At 40.6% G+C, this 14,779-nt stretch overlaps 1 protein-coding gene across 1 annotated transcript; it reads left to right on the top strand.

Moving 5' to 3' along the window:
* Window positions 1–1,068: 1,068 nt before the first annotated feature.
* LOC145782190 (lymphokine-activated killer T-cell-originated protein kinase-like) lies at window positions 1,069–14,160 on the top strand. Its single transcript, XM_082593958.1, has 7 exons — window positions 1,069–1,242; window positions 8,189–8,303; window positions 11,666–11,826; window positions 12,149–12,270; window positions 12,541–12,661; window positions 13,028–13,201; window positions 13,327–14,160. The coding sequence occupies exons 1-7, from the start codon at window positions 1,131–1,133 to the stop codon at window positions 13,509–13,511; spliced, it is 990 nt and encodes a 329-aa protein (XP_082450084.1). The 5' UTR covers window positions 1,069–1,130; the 3' UTR covers window positions 13,512–14,160.
* The last annotated feature ends 619 nt before the right edge of the window (window positions 14,161–14,779 follow it).

Below are 14,779 nucleotides of genomic sequence, written 5' to 3'. Positions count from 1 at the left end.
CCCAAAGGCTTTTCTTTGTCACTTACATTGAGGACATAAGCTTTCAATTGAATTTTAGCTAAAGTAGTACAAGCAGCATTGTACTACTAGCTAAAGGTGCATATACAAAGGATAACAACTCAGCAAAATGAAACCGGCAACGCATTTCAGTCTTGCCATGCAAATTACAGCTTTGATTTCAATAAATTGTTACGTCACAAAGGCTTGGAACCGCAATGTTTTGCTAGGGCATATGAAATCACCAAAATATTTCCGAAAATAAATATAAAGAACTTCAAAGAACTTACGCAGTGTAGAGAAAATATCTTACACAATAGATGCAGTAGGTGCACAATATCATATTTCGTCACAGACTTCTTTGAAACAGTTTTACTTTATGATTTAGACGCAAAAATGGGCAAAAATGACCAAAATTCTGTAATTTAACCTTAAAATATGATATTTTGACCTTGAAAATGACCTCAGGTATTATTGAAAGTAACACTATTGAACTCGCCATCCTCAAAAACCCTAATATAGAATCCAAGATTGTGTTTCTAGCTTCTCTAGAAGTCATTTAAGCCAGGACTCAAGTTAATCATTCGGACTCAAGTTACAAACCCCGAGCATGGGAGGTTCCAGTCCTTTACTTAAGGAGTCTATGGACTTAAGACAAAATGACATTCAACCGAATTTGGACTTTAGCCCTTTTATTGGACATAAGTCTTTCTCATCCCAACCAGATTAAGTGTTTTAGAACCAATACATATGCATAAAAAAGTGGGTAAATTGACATGTTAGAAGGTTTTTAATGCTTACAAACCCCCTTTTTGCCCTTCGTTTGGGGTCCCTACAGGGTAGTTTTAGAATATTGACCTGGAGGAGTGGAAGACCTATGAGGCTGTAAGATGCTAAAATTTTGCATGGAAGTTGGTAATACCATTCCACGTATGAATTTAGGTGAGCCAAGTTGTAATTATGAAGTTGGGAAATTATGAAACACTCTATTGTGGGTGACACCTGTCAGAGATACTTCATTTCTTGATTGTTGTTTTTTGTTTCTACTCTCCTGAAGCATATGTACTGTTGTGTAGACTTAACCAAACTGTTGCTTAATTATCAACTAATTTCCAAGTAACGTTATTTCAAGCATGGGAGACCTTGTCACACCAAACCGGTTAAATATAAAGAGGTTCCCTTCCACTCCACCTCATCTTGAAATTCCACCGTCTCCATTTCTCAAGCGCTTAGGCTTTGGTACAGGTTGGTCTACAGTTATAAGCTATTTAATGAACCTTTTAGTATGGCTTAAGGTTAAGGTTAATCAGCTATTTTTCAAATCTAACCGTAGCTCTGGTTTTAGAATACAACAGGACTTTCTAAGACCTCTGGAAAAGAATTTGGACGTTTTTGTTCAAAATGTCACCCTTTACCGAAATGACCACATTACCACGTTTCACGATGAATCAAGACCAGGAAAAGTGTTTGCAGCTCTCTTGCAGCATTATTAACATGTTTTAGTACCGTATATACTATAGAAAATAATATTTGAACTTTAAATGTCATAAACAAAAAGTGACGTCAATGCAATTTTTCTCATCTATTAAAATTAGACATGGCTATGTCTGCTATATTGTACTGTAGGGATGTGCCGATTACAAAATTTTTACCGATTCCGATTCTTAAATATTTTCCGATGCCGATTCTTTGGTTAAATGATTAAAGCTGCTTTTAGTTGGTGCTCTACAAATGGTTGTGATTTTGTTACAAGTTGCTGCCTTTGAAATGTCAAAAAGCGTTCACTTTGTCACCTGCTCTGGACAGCGTGATTTTTTATGGTAGTTCTTCACTTCTTGCGCTCTACAAACTGGTGATAGACACACGTTTTATTTGTTGCGGAAATCAGTGAAAAGAGAAAAATCGCCATCGCTCACAGAGTGCAAAATAAACGTAGCTTAATGCAGTGTGCAAAATATTATCTTGTGCGGTTTGTAGTATTTTTCTCGCAGAATTCAAGAAGGTGCCAGAAACAAGAGAAAAAGCCTTAATGCCGCGCTTTAATCGGCGCGGGAGACCGCCAGCGAACACCTGTTTCAGGCGGGGAGTTTGAGTGTAAAAGAAAATGAACGCAGCGGTATTGAATATGCAAAAACCTTTAAAAAAGTAACACACCAGCCTTGCATTCAAAGCGTATCAATAGGCGAAAAAAGAAAAACATCTTGTGAAGAAATTATAGTACTATTGTTTTCAAACGCAGAGTTGCAGCCAATCTTGTTGCTTAGCAAACACGTGAAGATTACCGGGTAGCTGGTTTGATTACGTTTGCGCAATCACACGATTGTTTGTTGAACGCATTAAGCGTAATGGGCCTATACTTGGAATTTACTTCTCTCTGCGTAGTAAATTAACATGAAGCAACTTTCGGCATAATTTATTAAAGATTCAAGAATCCAATCTCAACCATATTGTTTTGTCATAATAGTAGGTTTTAGTAATGAAAGGCCATCGTAATTGAGGATTGGGGTATAAGGGAAGAAACATTACATCATAATTGGGGTTTCTGAAAAAAAGTGTTTGCGCAAACTCTCCAAATAAGCTATCATAATTGATAATAAGATGTAATTGTAAAATGTAAACCAAGTGATTTGTGTAGTCGTACAAAAACTATTCGACAAGTAATGTGCAACCTAAGGATGCTTGTCGTTTGGTTGAAAAGCTTTTGCCAGGCCAAGACTACCCAGGTAGCAAAAATGCACAATTCTGCATCGCTCCCACCCCGCCAAACGCTAAAAAAAACGTGCAATTTGGCTGCCCCCAGCAAGCCGGCTCCACCAGTCGGGGATTTAACTTCCACCCTTAGCAGCAACAAACTCACCAAGCCCAATCAATGTCGTGGCAGAATAAGTAAGCCCAAAAAGAAAGCAATGGCACCACGAATCTTCACCAAACCAATCAAAATGGTCTTGTTGCGCCCAAGATGACAACCTCATTGCGAAGAAAGGAGCGTCCCCCCCCCGGCCACCAGCTCAAGGCTGAGCACTCACCAGCCCAGCGAGCTGCCGGGACCCGCCAACCACAATGGTGCAGCTTCCACACTAGCCATTTCAATTCTTGTCGATGTCAATTCTTACTACAAAACAGCTGCCCAGAAACATATACATTAGATGGTCTAAATGACTAGCGTGGAAGTTACATCGTTATGGCCAGTGAATCGCAACACCCCGCCACACCAGTGAGCGCCCAGCCCCGTGCCGACAGTAGGGAAGGAAACCCTCCCCCACAATGAGGCCGCCATCCCAGGCGCAACAAGACCACTTATTGATTAGTTCAGTGAAGATTCGTAGTCTCACCGCCTCCACCCCAAGCCCACCCACTCCGCCACGACATTGTTGATGTTCAAGCTTGGTGAGTCCACCACAACGAAAGACGGAAACCAAATCACAAACTGACAGAACCAACCACCAAAAACAACCAAGCCACACGGGTCCCTCAAACGTCCAGTAACGCAAAAACTAGAGATGTACCGATATATCGGTATCGGCATCGGTGTCGGTGATATCGGCCATTTTTTGAGTATCGGTATCGGCATCGGTATCGGCAAAATTTGGCCGATACTGTAGCCGATACTAAACATGTAAAAAAAGGCGTTTACAGCGGATTTTCTGCAGAAGCAAAGATATAGATTTTTAAAGTAGTAACTAACGTCACATTAATGTAGAAAAATAACAACCTGTTCAAATTTTTGATACCTCACACTCCCATGACTTCATGCACGCACCTTTTGCTTGGCATTGTTTGCTTACAGTGATTCTTTCTTCCTTCCCATCCTTGCAGGCATCCAACCTGCTGAGCTTCGCCGTAAAGGAGCCATGATTTCCCTTGCTCGTCGCGCACTGGACCCCGACCACCTCCTCCACAGTACACTCCAGCGCCTACCTGGAGGACAGCAGCGACTGAAATCAAGACGCCCATTTGTGCCCGCCGCACGACAGCTTCTGAACAACGTTGAAGATCTTGGAATAAGTGCGGCACACTGGACGAACTACACATGGAACATGGAGTGGCAAAACAACACCTCCCGACTCCGTGATTTCCTACCCGACGTCGATCCCCACCCTCCGGGAATGTCCCTCGCAAGACTTGCGTGGGTCCGGCTTAACCGCCTACGAACCGGCGTCGGTCGCTTTCGTTCAGACATGTGCAGATGGGGTCTGGCTCCCTCACCGGGATGCGAGTGTGGCGCCACAGACCAAACAGTAGATCATGTCGTCCATGACTGCCCAATCCATCAACCACCACATGGAACGCTTGGACTGAAGGCCCTGGATGACGAGACTGTCGAGTGGCTGATGACATCATGCCCAAACATATAGTCCGGAAGAACAGCTCATACGACGAAGAAGTGATTCTTTCACTCAAACAAAACGTTTTGTTTCAGCAGTTTTGCGTTGTTCGATTCTTAAGTTGTGAAGGAGACTCAATTTCTCCAATATTTATCATTTGTGTTTCTTTTTTACTCTCAGCAGAGGATAAAACCAGGCCAAGACGGTGTACCATAACGGTGTAGCTTCCACGCTAGCCATTTAGACCTTAGACCAGAGGTGACGAACCTGCGGCCCGAATGCGGCCCATCAAAGAATTTTGTGAGGCCGCAAAACCATTTGACAATCGCTGATGCATTAAAGACAAAAGACATCTCAAAGCTGTTTTATGCCTTCACTGGTACACCTTTCGTTTGCTATTTTCTTGCCCTAAACTTTAACTTTCAGGGTTTAAAGTTAGAAAATAGGAAAGCTATAAATAAGGTAAAGTTGTGAAAACACTATTCACCAACATTACCTTGCATTTTTGGTCGATTTTTTACTGTTGTATGTTTCGATTCTGCGTAAGATAATTTCAACTGTGTGGGTTTTATTACTTTCATCTGCCGTTTGTTACTTTTCATGAATAATATCTTGAGTCGCTTCTAAAAGATTTTATAGTAGGTTACGATTAAAAAGTTGTGTGGCCCGATAACTCATGTGTAATTGACAAAGTGGCCCGCGACCGCAAAAAGGTTCGTCACCCCTGCCTTAGACCATTCAATCAACTATATGTTTCTCGGCAGCCGTTTTATAGCAAGAATGGACATCGACAAGAATTGAAATGGCTAGTGTGGAAGCTACACCGTTGTGGTTAGCAAATCGCAACTGCTGGCTGTACTAGTGAGTGCTCAACCTTGTGCTTTTTTGTTTGTCATATCCAGGCTTACACCCGGTGGTTGAAGATTTAGATTAAGTGGACGGGAAGGCAAGGAAGCCAATCTTCGTGTCCACCTTCAGGCATGCCTTTAAGTGTCCTGCCACAGACACAGCTGTATGCTCTTAAGCGGTGTCGAACCGGCGCCCTTTCGATTGCCGTTCCAGTGTTCTCACCACTCGGCTATGCAGCCAACCTTGTGCTGATAGCCGGGAAGAACGCTCCTTTCTTCAAAATGAGGTTGTCATCTTAGGCGTAACAAGACCATTTTGATTAGTTTAGTGAGGATTCGTAGTCCCTTGCTTTCATTTTGAGCCTACTTATTCTGCCATGACATTGTTTAAGCTTGGTGAGTTCATTACAACGAAAGGTGGAAATTAAATCACAAACTGGTAGAACCAGCTTACTAAAAACAACCAAGTTACACGGGTTTTTTAAACGTTTAGCAACGTAAAAACGATGCAAAATTATACATTTTTGCTCCCTGGGTAGTTTTGGCCTGGCAAAAGCTTTTCAACCAAACGACAAGCGCCCTTAGGTTGCACATTACTTGTCGAATAGTTTTTGTTCGACTACACAAATCACTTGGTTTACATTTTACATCTTATTATCAATTATCATAGCATATTTGGAGAGTTTGTGCTAGTTTGTGCAAACACTTTATTAATTTTCAAGAAACCCCAATTATGATGTTATGTTTCTTCCCTTATACCCCAGTCCTCAATTACGGTGGCCTTTCATTACTAAAACCTACTATGACACAACAATGCGGTTGAGATTGGATTCTTGAATCTTTAATAAATTATGCCAATTGAAAGCTTTTTTTAATAGTTGTATGCAAATAAGGTAAAACTTAGCATTTGATATAATTCCTTGCAAATACCAAAATTGCTCCTTTTTGTAACACCAAAGTATCGGCCAAAATATCGGTATCAGTATCGGTATCGGCCTAAAAAAGTGATATCGGGATCGGTATCGGCCAAAATATTGGTATCGGTACATCTCTAGCAAAAACGATGCAAACCTACACATTCCCGCCACCTGGGTAGTCTTGGCCTGGTTTAATCATCTGCTGAGAGTAAAAAAGAAACACAAATGATAAATATTGGAGAAATTGAGTCTCCTTCACAACTTAAGAATCAAACAACGCAAAACTGCTGAAACAAACCGTTTGTTTGAGTGAAAGAATCACTGTAAGCGAACAATGCCAGAAGGTGCGCGCATGAAGTCATGGGAGTGTGAGGTATCAAAAATTTGAACAGGTTGTTATTTTTCTACTTCAATGGGACTTCAGTTACTAATTTAAAAAATCTATATCTTTGCTTCTGCAGAAAATCCGCAGCAAACGCCTTTTTTTACATGTTTAGTATCGGCCAAATTTTGCCGATACCGATACTCAAAAAATGGCCGATATCACCGATACCGATATATCGGTACATGTCTACAAAGAACATTTCCGCTTTTTAATATTCAAAATTAAAGGCACGTAAATTAAAATGCAATAACATCAACTTTTCTCCAGTTGCTGAAGTAAGTCTGTTCCGTTGAGGCGTAAAAATATTGCCACCTGTGCTAAAAATTCGTTCGCTGTCGATCGACGATGGTGGTGACAAAAGCAATTTATTTGCAATCTTTTAGGTAATCTTTTTTCACGTGTTTACTAAGTGACAAGATTATTTCACTGCAATTCAGCGTCTGAAAAGATATAACTTGCAACTTCACTCGTTGTTTTCCATTGACGCCCTTTGTTTTTTTCTAAAAGCGTTTTGAATCTTTCAGACAGTTGCTCTCATTTTCTTTGCAGTTTATACTCCCTCGTTTTTTCTCTTCTTGCTTTTACCGCCTCGCATACTGCAAGCTAATAACTATTACGTAATAATCCATTTCTCCTTCAACTTCTAACCGTTGTGCAATCATTCAACTTTTATATTTTATCTGGTCTGATTTTCTCTTTAAACGTTTTTCGTCATTTCAAAGAAAGAAAGTATTTTGATCTCGTGCCTACTAAACAAGAGTTTACAAAATGGCGGACAATCGTCATAATTTAGACTACCGCTCTCCGAATGCTAGTTGACGCTGATGCGGTTGTTTAAAGAAGCCGTTCTTTGATCGGTATTTCCACGCGCTCGCGCTACTTTTGATTAGGAAACTTTGATAAAGAATCGGCAATTTTTTCCGATTCCGATTCTCCAAAAACTGCCGATTCCGATGCCGATTAATTGGCACATCCTTATTATACTGTACATACAGCGTTACAGCCGTTGTATGTAAAAATATTCACTGGGTATTCTTAACTTAGATATAGCATCTGAGGCCATGGTGTTTTAGTCACTTAAGCATGAAGTACAAATGCAATGGTTGTTACTTGCAATTGCAATTGTGCTGAAATAAGAGTGCTGTAGATATACAGTATATTAACAAAATTGGGGTCTACGACTTTATGCCATAGTTCGAATAATGCGAATGCAAGTGATGCAATCCCTAGGGCCTTGGCCACAAGGCCCAACTGCAGCATTGCATGTAGGCTATGATGCAAGATTTGATTATTTTGTCCTAAAATTAATTGTTCTTTTGAATACGGTAGTAATTTAATTTGTTATACTGTACCGTACTAATAATAATTAAATTAATCAAATCTTGTGTCATTCATGATTTGTGGCAATTCGTGCCTTGCGGTCTAGGGATGATGTCAGTCGTACCGCAGCATAAAGTGTATTCTATGTACGATGCCATCATTTCCTTTTTTCAAACTATAAATACCGGTAATTGCGATATGTGGTTGCAATGACACAGTTCTATTATAACAATATAACATATGTGAACATGTTTTACTTAATTGCAGGAAAATTTGTTCAAAAGTTTGGTTTTGGCTGTTTTATCACAGAAACAAATAGAATAAATTTAGATTGAGTGGGAGACTGGGAGCGCTTGGCATGCATCTTGTGCTGCACTGACGTATGTTTGTTCATAGGTGTTGATGTATATTTGGTGGAGCGTTCCCCTAAACATGGCCAATACAGATCACCATGGGCTATCAAGAAAATAAGTTCCAAAAGCGTTAAGAATAAATCCATTCATATCAAAAGGTAAATATTATTTTGTTAGTGTTGTCATCGACTCCAGCTTGTGTCCGAGCAGTGATATTGTCTCCAAGTTATTAGACATGGCTTTGGAAGATGATGTCCAGTCCTCGAAATTAGCGGCGGCACTCGGCAATTGCCGTGGTAAATGCCGCCGTAAACGTCATAATGGCCATTCTGCTACGGCAATAAAAATGCCGCCGCAAAATGAGCACTTAATTAGGACAAAAATTGTTCAAAATTTCTTCCTGTGTTATTTACTCGCAGCGGGAGTTTAATCAGCAGAAACATCGTACCAAGACCTCACCTCGGACCACTTTACTTGCTGCGAACACTCACGCAGTCTTCAAAAATATTATATTTTATAGCATATTTTTACTAGGCAAAAACTTTGCCGAGGCCAAACGGCAAAAGTTGAAATTGCGTCGGCAATTGCTGTGAACGTTTATTACGACAAAACTGTACCAAAACATGTAAAACGAGAAAGGAAAAATATACTAGAGTAATCGATCACGACCGCATCGTTTGATTTGTTGTGATGTAATAATACTAAAAGTAGCGATAAAGCGAGCAACGCAATACGCACGCTGTTGCGTTAATTCACGTCAAATAACTCAGGGGGAAAGTAAGTTAATTTTGGGTTGATTCAACGTTCGAGTCAGCACAAATCGATATAATTTTCCAGGCTGGTTATATTGCGCACCCAGACAGCAAAACCATAATTTCTACATCGATTCAACGTCTACAGACGCAAAATCAATGCAAAAATAACGAATTTTGCTGCCTGGGTAACAACAATGCCCAAGAAGAAATTTACGTTTGTTTTTCGACATCTAGCGACGTTGAACCATCATAAAATAACGTTAATTGCTCAAACAGGTATCGGTAACAAATTATTAGCTCCCTGCGAGAAGATTGGCTCGATTTACGTATACACTCACATAATTTCGGCACAATTGGGATACTGCGTGCGAGCAACACAAAGTCTGTTGGATAAAGAACTAGTTAGAATAGGAATCATCAGATGCTATATCGGAGGATGAGGTTGTCGCGTCATCACTGGAATACTTGAAGACGCAAAACTGCCCGTTCGTGAACGCGCGATGCCATATAATCGGAAGCATTATTTTACTGCCGAAGAACCATTTATCCAATTTTGTTCTACTTTTTCAACTTGACCCCGTAGCTTTTCTAATTCCGATTTGTTTCCGTCATAAAATTGTTTATAAATTTTGCAAAATACCACACTAACTTTTCCTTCTGTTCCCTCTGTTTAATAACCTATAGCCGGTAAATTCCACTTTTTAACTGTATCTTCTTTCACGATGATTTATATTCGCAACGACACCGGTAAACAATAAGCATTCGATGAAAGAGTAACTTTTTCGTAACAATTAAGCCAGTATTTACAAGGTTGCAAACTTTTTACAGTTCACAAGAGCATTGTCAGCGCATAAAATAGCTTGTGTGATGCTCTCCGCTACCACCGTATGAAACACGAAAAATAAGCGCATACAATTTCGTTTGTTTAAACTTTAAAGCATACGGCAATTGCCGCCGCAATCCAAGGTTTGCTGATTTGGCGACGGCAATGTTTTTGCCGTCGTAGATGGAAGCTAATTTCGAGGGCTGGATGTCGGATGTGGCTTTGAAGGCCCAGTCTATCGTGGAAATTGTGTCATTTCGGAAATTATCGTCGAAATGTGATGTGGGCAAATGTCACATTGTATGGGTGATGGGCAATGTAGCTGATTTAATATTTCTTTAATGTTATGTTTGTCCTGAGCCTTTTGTTTCCTTTTTTTGAAAAATTCTGTGTTTTTTTTCTCCAGATTGATCTGTCACTGGCAAGTCAAAACTCCATATCAATGTTGGCTTGGTGTAATTAGACTTTTAGGTGGTGTTTGTATCGCATTTTTGGTCTTCCAGTTGATCTTTTCCTCGTCTCTAGTATCCCATAGAGCAGGGGTGTCAAACTCAAATGCACCCCGGCAAAAATTAAAAAATTAGTACAAGTCGTTGGCCAGACTAGTTCAATATTTATTGCAAAGTATATTTCTAGAAACTTCCGACTTTGCAACAATAATAAGAGGTTTTGCCAGCGATTTTGAGCGTATTGGTTGCGCATTTACCGAATCATAATTAAAGTTTAAAAAAAGTAAACTCAGGTCAAGTCATATCTAAAGTCAAGGTAGGGCTATTAAATAAAGAAAAATATCAGTTGTATTCCTTGCTTATGGCTTTCACTACAGCGTTTTCAGAGCAGCGAAAGAAAACAATAAATTCAAACTAAAACCGAAAAACACAAAATTTCGCGACTCCGACACAAAACTCCACGGAAATTACACAGAAAAATCAGGTCTTTCCAACACTGTGGGCTAGTGTGACTAAAAAAAAGAAGGTAAGTATGTAGGTGAGTTAACGACATAACTTTAGGTTCAAGTGTCAAATTTCCCGCCAAAAGGAATTAGTTTAGCCAAATCAGTTCTCAAAATTAGCCAAATTGCCAAACTATAAATATAAAGCCAAACGTCTTCAAAAATCGCCAGATTTCTGGATTTTGACGATAAATTCGTCAATATGGCAACCCTGGAATCTACCGAATGTCCTTTGATCGATTATTACGTAAACAATAAATTGTTGTCTTACATTAACTTGATAAAGCATATTGAGGACTTTGGCTCGTGCAAATATGCACTGTAAAGCCAAACGATAAGAGACAAACGAATGGCTAAAAAGAGACTGACAAAGTGATCAGAACTTCGCAGTGGTTGCCGGATGATTCTGCTGCCTGTCGCTTATACCGAAAAATGTTTCATATCAACAGAATGCACCCATTAGCATCGGTATTGCGACTGACAAGTTTCGATAACGGTTAGGGAGCGTTTATAACTGGCGTCAACCACTTTTTGGCCATTTGTTTGTCTCGTTTCTGAGAGGTTTCTTTTAAGTTTAACGATAAACCGTGACGCCGCAAAGTAACTAGATAAATTATATAGGTCACCACAGTTCCGAACGGCTAAACCTTCGCTACCGTCGCCCACTTCGACCGCAGCCCACATGGTCCGTCGCCCAGATGTCGTGTACCGAAATATAAAACAAAGTAAGCCAGCGACACAATGAGGACTGCCCACCTGGCATGTACTTAGGTGACTGTGCCTGAACGTTGTTTACTCTTATGGGGAGAGGAATGGTTTTATTGGATTTCATCGTTTGGTTTAATTACCTTGTCCTATCGATGGACTGTTGAAGTAAAAGTGTGTGATTTTACTGGTGTTTCTTGTAACTGATTTCTACACAAATGTTTTAAGAGAGTTCTCAGTGAAATAAGTTTCTATCCATCCAACACACTTTCTGTTGGCTCTCAGGCTGAAGAACGAGGCATCGATACTGAGCGATCTTAAACACCAGAACATTGTGGGATTCCGAAGCTTCGGGAAGACAGTGGATGGCTCATGTGCTCTGGCGATGGAGATTGGGGACAAGTCTTTGATGGCCATGATTGAGGAAAGATCAAACGCCGGACTCGGTAAGCTTCACTTTCCGACTTTTTTTTGTAAATTTCACAAATGTTTAACACAGAGGCAGAATTTCTTAACACTGAAATCTTTGCAGTTTTCTACATCAGTTTTACATTGTATGAGTTCCTCATGCCTAGGTGCCTGAGGTGACACAATATTGCTCTGATCAGTCGTACAAGAAAAACAATCACGTGTTTTCGCTTTTAGTTCCACATTCATCGATGTGAACACAGCAGCGAAGGCCAGACAAGCAAATAATCTTCATACACAACCACAGTTTAGTATTTGACCAAGGACCATTTTATTCTGAGACACGATTTTGCCTACTAGGTCCCTTCCCAGCTTCTACCCTCATGAGAGTGGCTTGTGATATTGCTGAAGCTCTTCGGTACCTCCACCATGACAAACATCTCCTCCATGGAGACATAAAGAGCGACAACGTTCTCGTGCAGGTAGCTGGACAGATAAACTTCTTTTTGCTTTATCACGAATAGTTTAAGAAAATATTTATTTCCTCACTTTGACAACCCCAGTTTTGATAATGAACTTCCTTAAATTGTATAATATAATTGTATCTGTTTCAACGTTTTTATAAAAAATTTGTTCGAATTATAGTGTCCAAGGCTGGCAATTGACTTGTATAGCATTTGCCGTCCTCTAATACAATTCCACTGAAACCGCTTCGTATGCTGATGAAACGAACGATTTATTTGACATCGCAGGGAGACGTGGCAAAACTATGCGACTTTGGAGTATCACTGCCGATGGACGACAACTTGATTGTAGTGAATGGTGAAGACTACATTGGAACAGAACCTTGGTCCTGCAATGAAGTTTTGCACGGCAAGTGTTAACTTTGTGGTATCTAGAATTACATTAATTGGGCCTAACACTTTTTTATCTGCATTGTTCATTTTCAGTAGCTGTGACTTTCAAGATGCTAAATCTTAATTGCCTATCACCAAGAAACAACGCATACACTTACACAGGAAAATAAATACAAGTTACAGTGCGTTCATTTCATCGCTCGCAATTTCACGCCATTGTTTGACCATCGAGATGCGATTAGCGTGGAAGACTTTGTTTCCCAATGAGGCAATGATCAACTTCAATTGATCAACTTCAGAGTAAAGTGCTTGAAGTGTGTTGTGTCAACCTGTGGTCAAAGCTGACCAATAATTAGCTTCTAACTCCATCTCACGTACCCAGATGGAGTTGTCACAAACAAGGCTGACGTCTACTCCTTTGGTATGGTCTTGTTCGAGGGGTTGACGCTTGAGGTCCCTCACATGCATTGCTTCCCTGAAGAAAGTGAATGTGAAGATCCACTCAAGTTTGAGGAACTGTGGGAGGAAGCAGATGACGAATACCATCGCAACCTCGGTGAGTTCCTGCTGGGCTAGCTTGTCTTGCAACTATTCCGAAAATAACATGAATCACCGTGAAGTCAATTTACAACCTGCTGACTTCCTTTGAATCTCGAACTATCTTTATGCGTTTTGTTGCAGGCTCGCGGCCGCCTCTGCTGGAATACGAGTACGACGTTTCATATACTTCTATCATTGAGTTGTTTCATGTATGCTCCAGTCCGCTGCCTAATGACCGGCCCTCTGCCCAGCAGATATGTGACTGCTTGGCCGCATTCAATTACGACGAGGGAATGCCAAATCCCACAGGAAAGCTCATATTTTGATTTTCCTTGCTTATCAAGGCGTTATGTTCACTTGCCACATAGAGGCGCTGTGCGTGTGTTGATTGATCTATGGTGCTTCCATCTGACCGACACTGCCACGACTCACTACCTGGACGAATTGATAAACCAAGTGCCTGGAATTCCGGAGAAGTAGCCACCCCATCCAGACACATGTTTCAGCTGACAAGTTTTACCATCTCTGACGTTGCTTACTTTTATGACTTCAGCGGGGTTCGTGCATCTCTATCCCGTCTCATAAGTGGAAGTTTTTACCGGGACGTGTTTTCTGTCAGTTGTGCATTGGCTGCCTCAAACTCATATCTTGCCAATCCCATATTTGTAGTAATTGTACTTGCTTTCATTGCCCATTACTTTTGCCATGACGTTCCCATGGTAACCCAGTCAAGAGGAATGATCTTGCACGATAGCTAGTTGTTGATCTGGCCTATACTTGCCATTAGCTGTCTTAATATCGCACGCCCTTCCTCGACGTATGTTTAAACAGCCCCTAAAACGCTACCTGGGCCTCCCGTTTGGTCAAGTGATTTAACACTAGGGTTGCCAGATTCATTTATTACCGATTGTTACCGCGGTATTCTATAGAATTGTCGGTATAATGTTTGCCAGTAAAATCATTTAGTTTTGTGCAAAAATAGTCTTGATTCGGTGTTTGATCAGTTCATTGCAGAAAATGCCATTAACCACAAGCAAGCTGTGGTTAATGGCGATAGAGTACAGATGGCTTGTAGAATACCTGGATACTACAGTATCTAATGCCTTGTGTTCATCCAAAAACTGCCAACGTCCATAACCTTGTGGCTCGGTTGAGAAGCTGTCCATGGTTTTGAACAGTTGCTCTTTCGCTACCTAATTTAAGCTATGCAGTTAATCGTAGCAAATACGACGGCAGGGTTGATCTCTAAGTGAACGATGAAATGGTTTAAACGGTTTACCGGTTCTAGTATTCACCGGTTAAAACCTAGTATTACCGGTCCAAGTATTCACCGGTTAAAACCCGGTGAATACTAGGTTTAAACCTGTCAAAACCCAGAAAAATATTTTTATGATAGTAAATGGTCGGCTGCCTGGGCTATTTAGGAAATATAAAAGCAGTTGTGACCATTTTGATATGCAGGCCTCGAAATAGCTGGCGACCATGGCCGCCTGAACTTTCATTATTGGCTGCCAATACCGACCTGTCAGGCAGCCACAGATGGCTGCCTGTAAAATTCGTACGAAAGATTATATTTATCTTAGATTTTTCTCTT

Source organism: Aplidium turbinatum, chromosome 13, assembly GCF_918807975.1.
Source record: "Aplidium turbinatum chromosome 13, kaAplTurb1.1, whole genome shotgun sequence".
Taxonomy (NCBI): Eukaryota; Metazoa; Chordata; class Ascidiacea; order Aplousobranchia; family Polyclinidae; genus Aplidium; species Aplidium turbinatum.
Note: the sequence above shows the minus strand (reverse complement) of the source record. Positions and strands in the feature narration are given on the sequence as shown.

Coding starts and splice junctions, on each gene's coding strand:
- LOC145782190 (XM_082593958.1), top strand. CDS start 1,131: ATGGGAGACCTTGTCACACCAAACCGGTTAAATATAAAGAGGTTCCCT. Junction 11,827..12,148: donor AAGATCAAACGCCGGACTCG/GTAAGCTTCACT, acceptor TTTGCCTACTAG/GTCCCTTCCCAGCTTCTACC. Junction 12,271..12,540: donor GCGACAACGTTCTCGTGCAG/GTAGCTGGACAG, acceptor TTGACATCGCAG/GGAGACGTGGCAAAACTATG.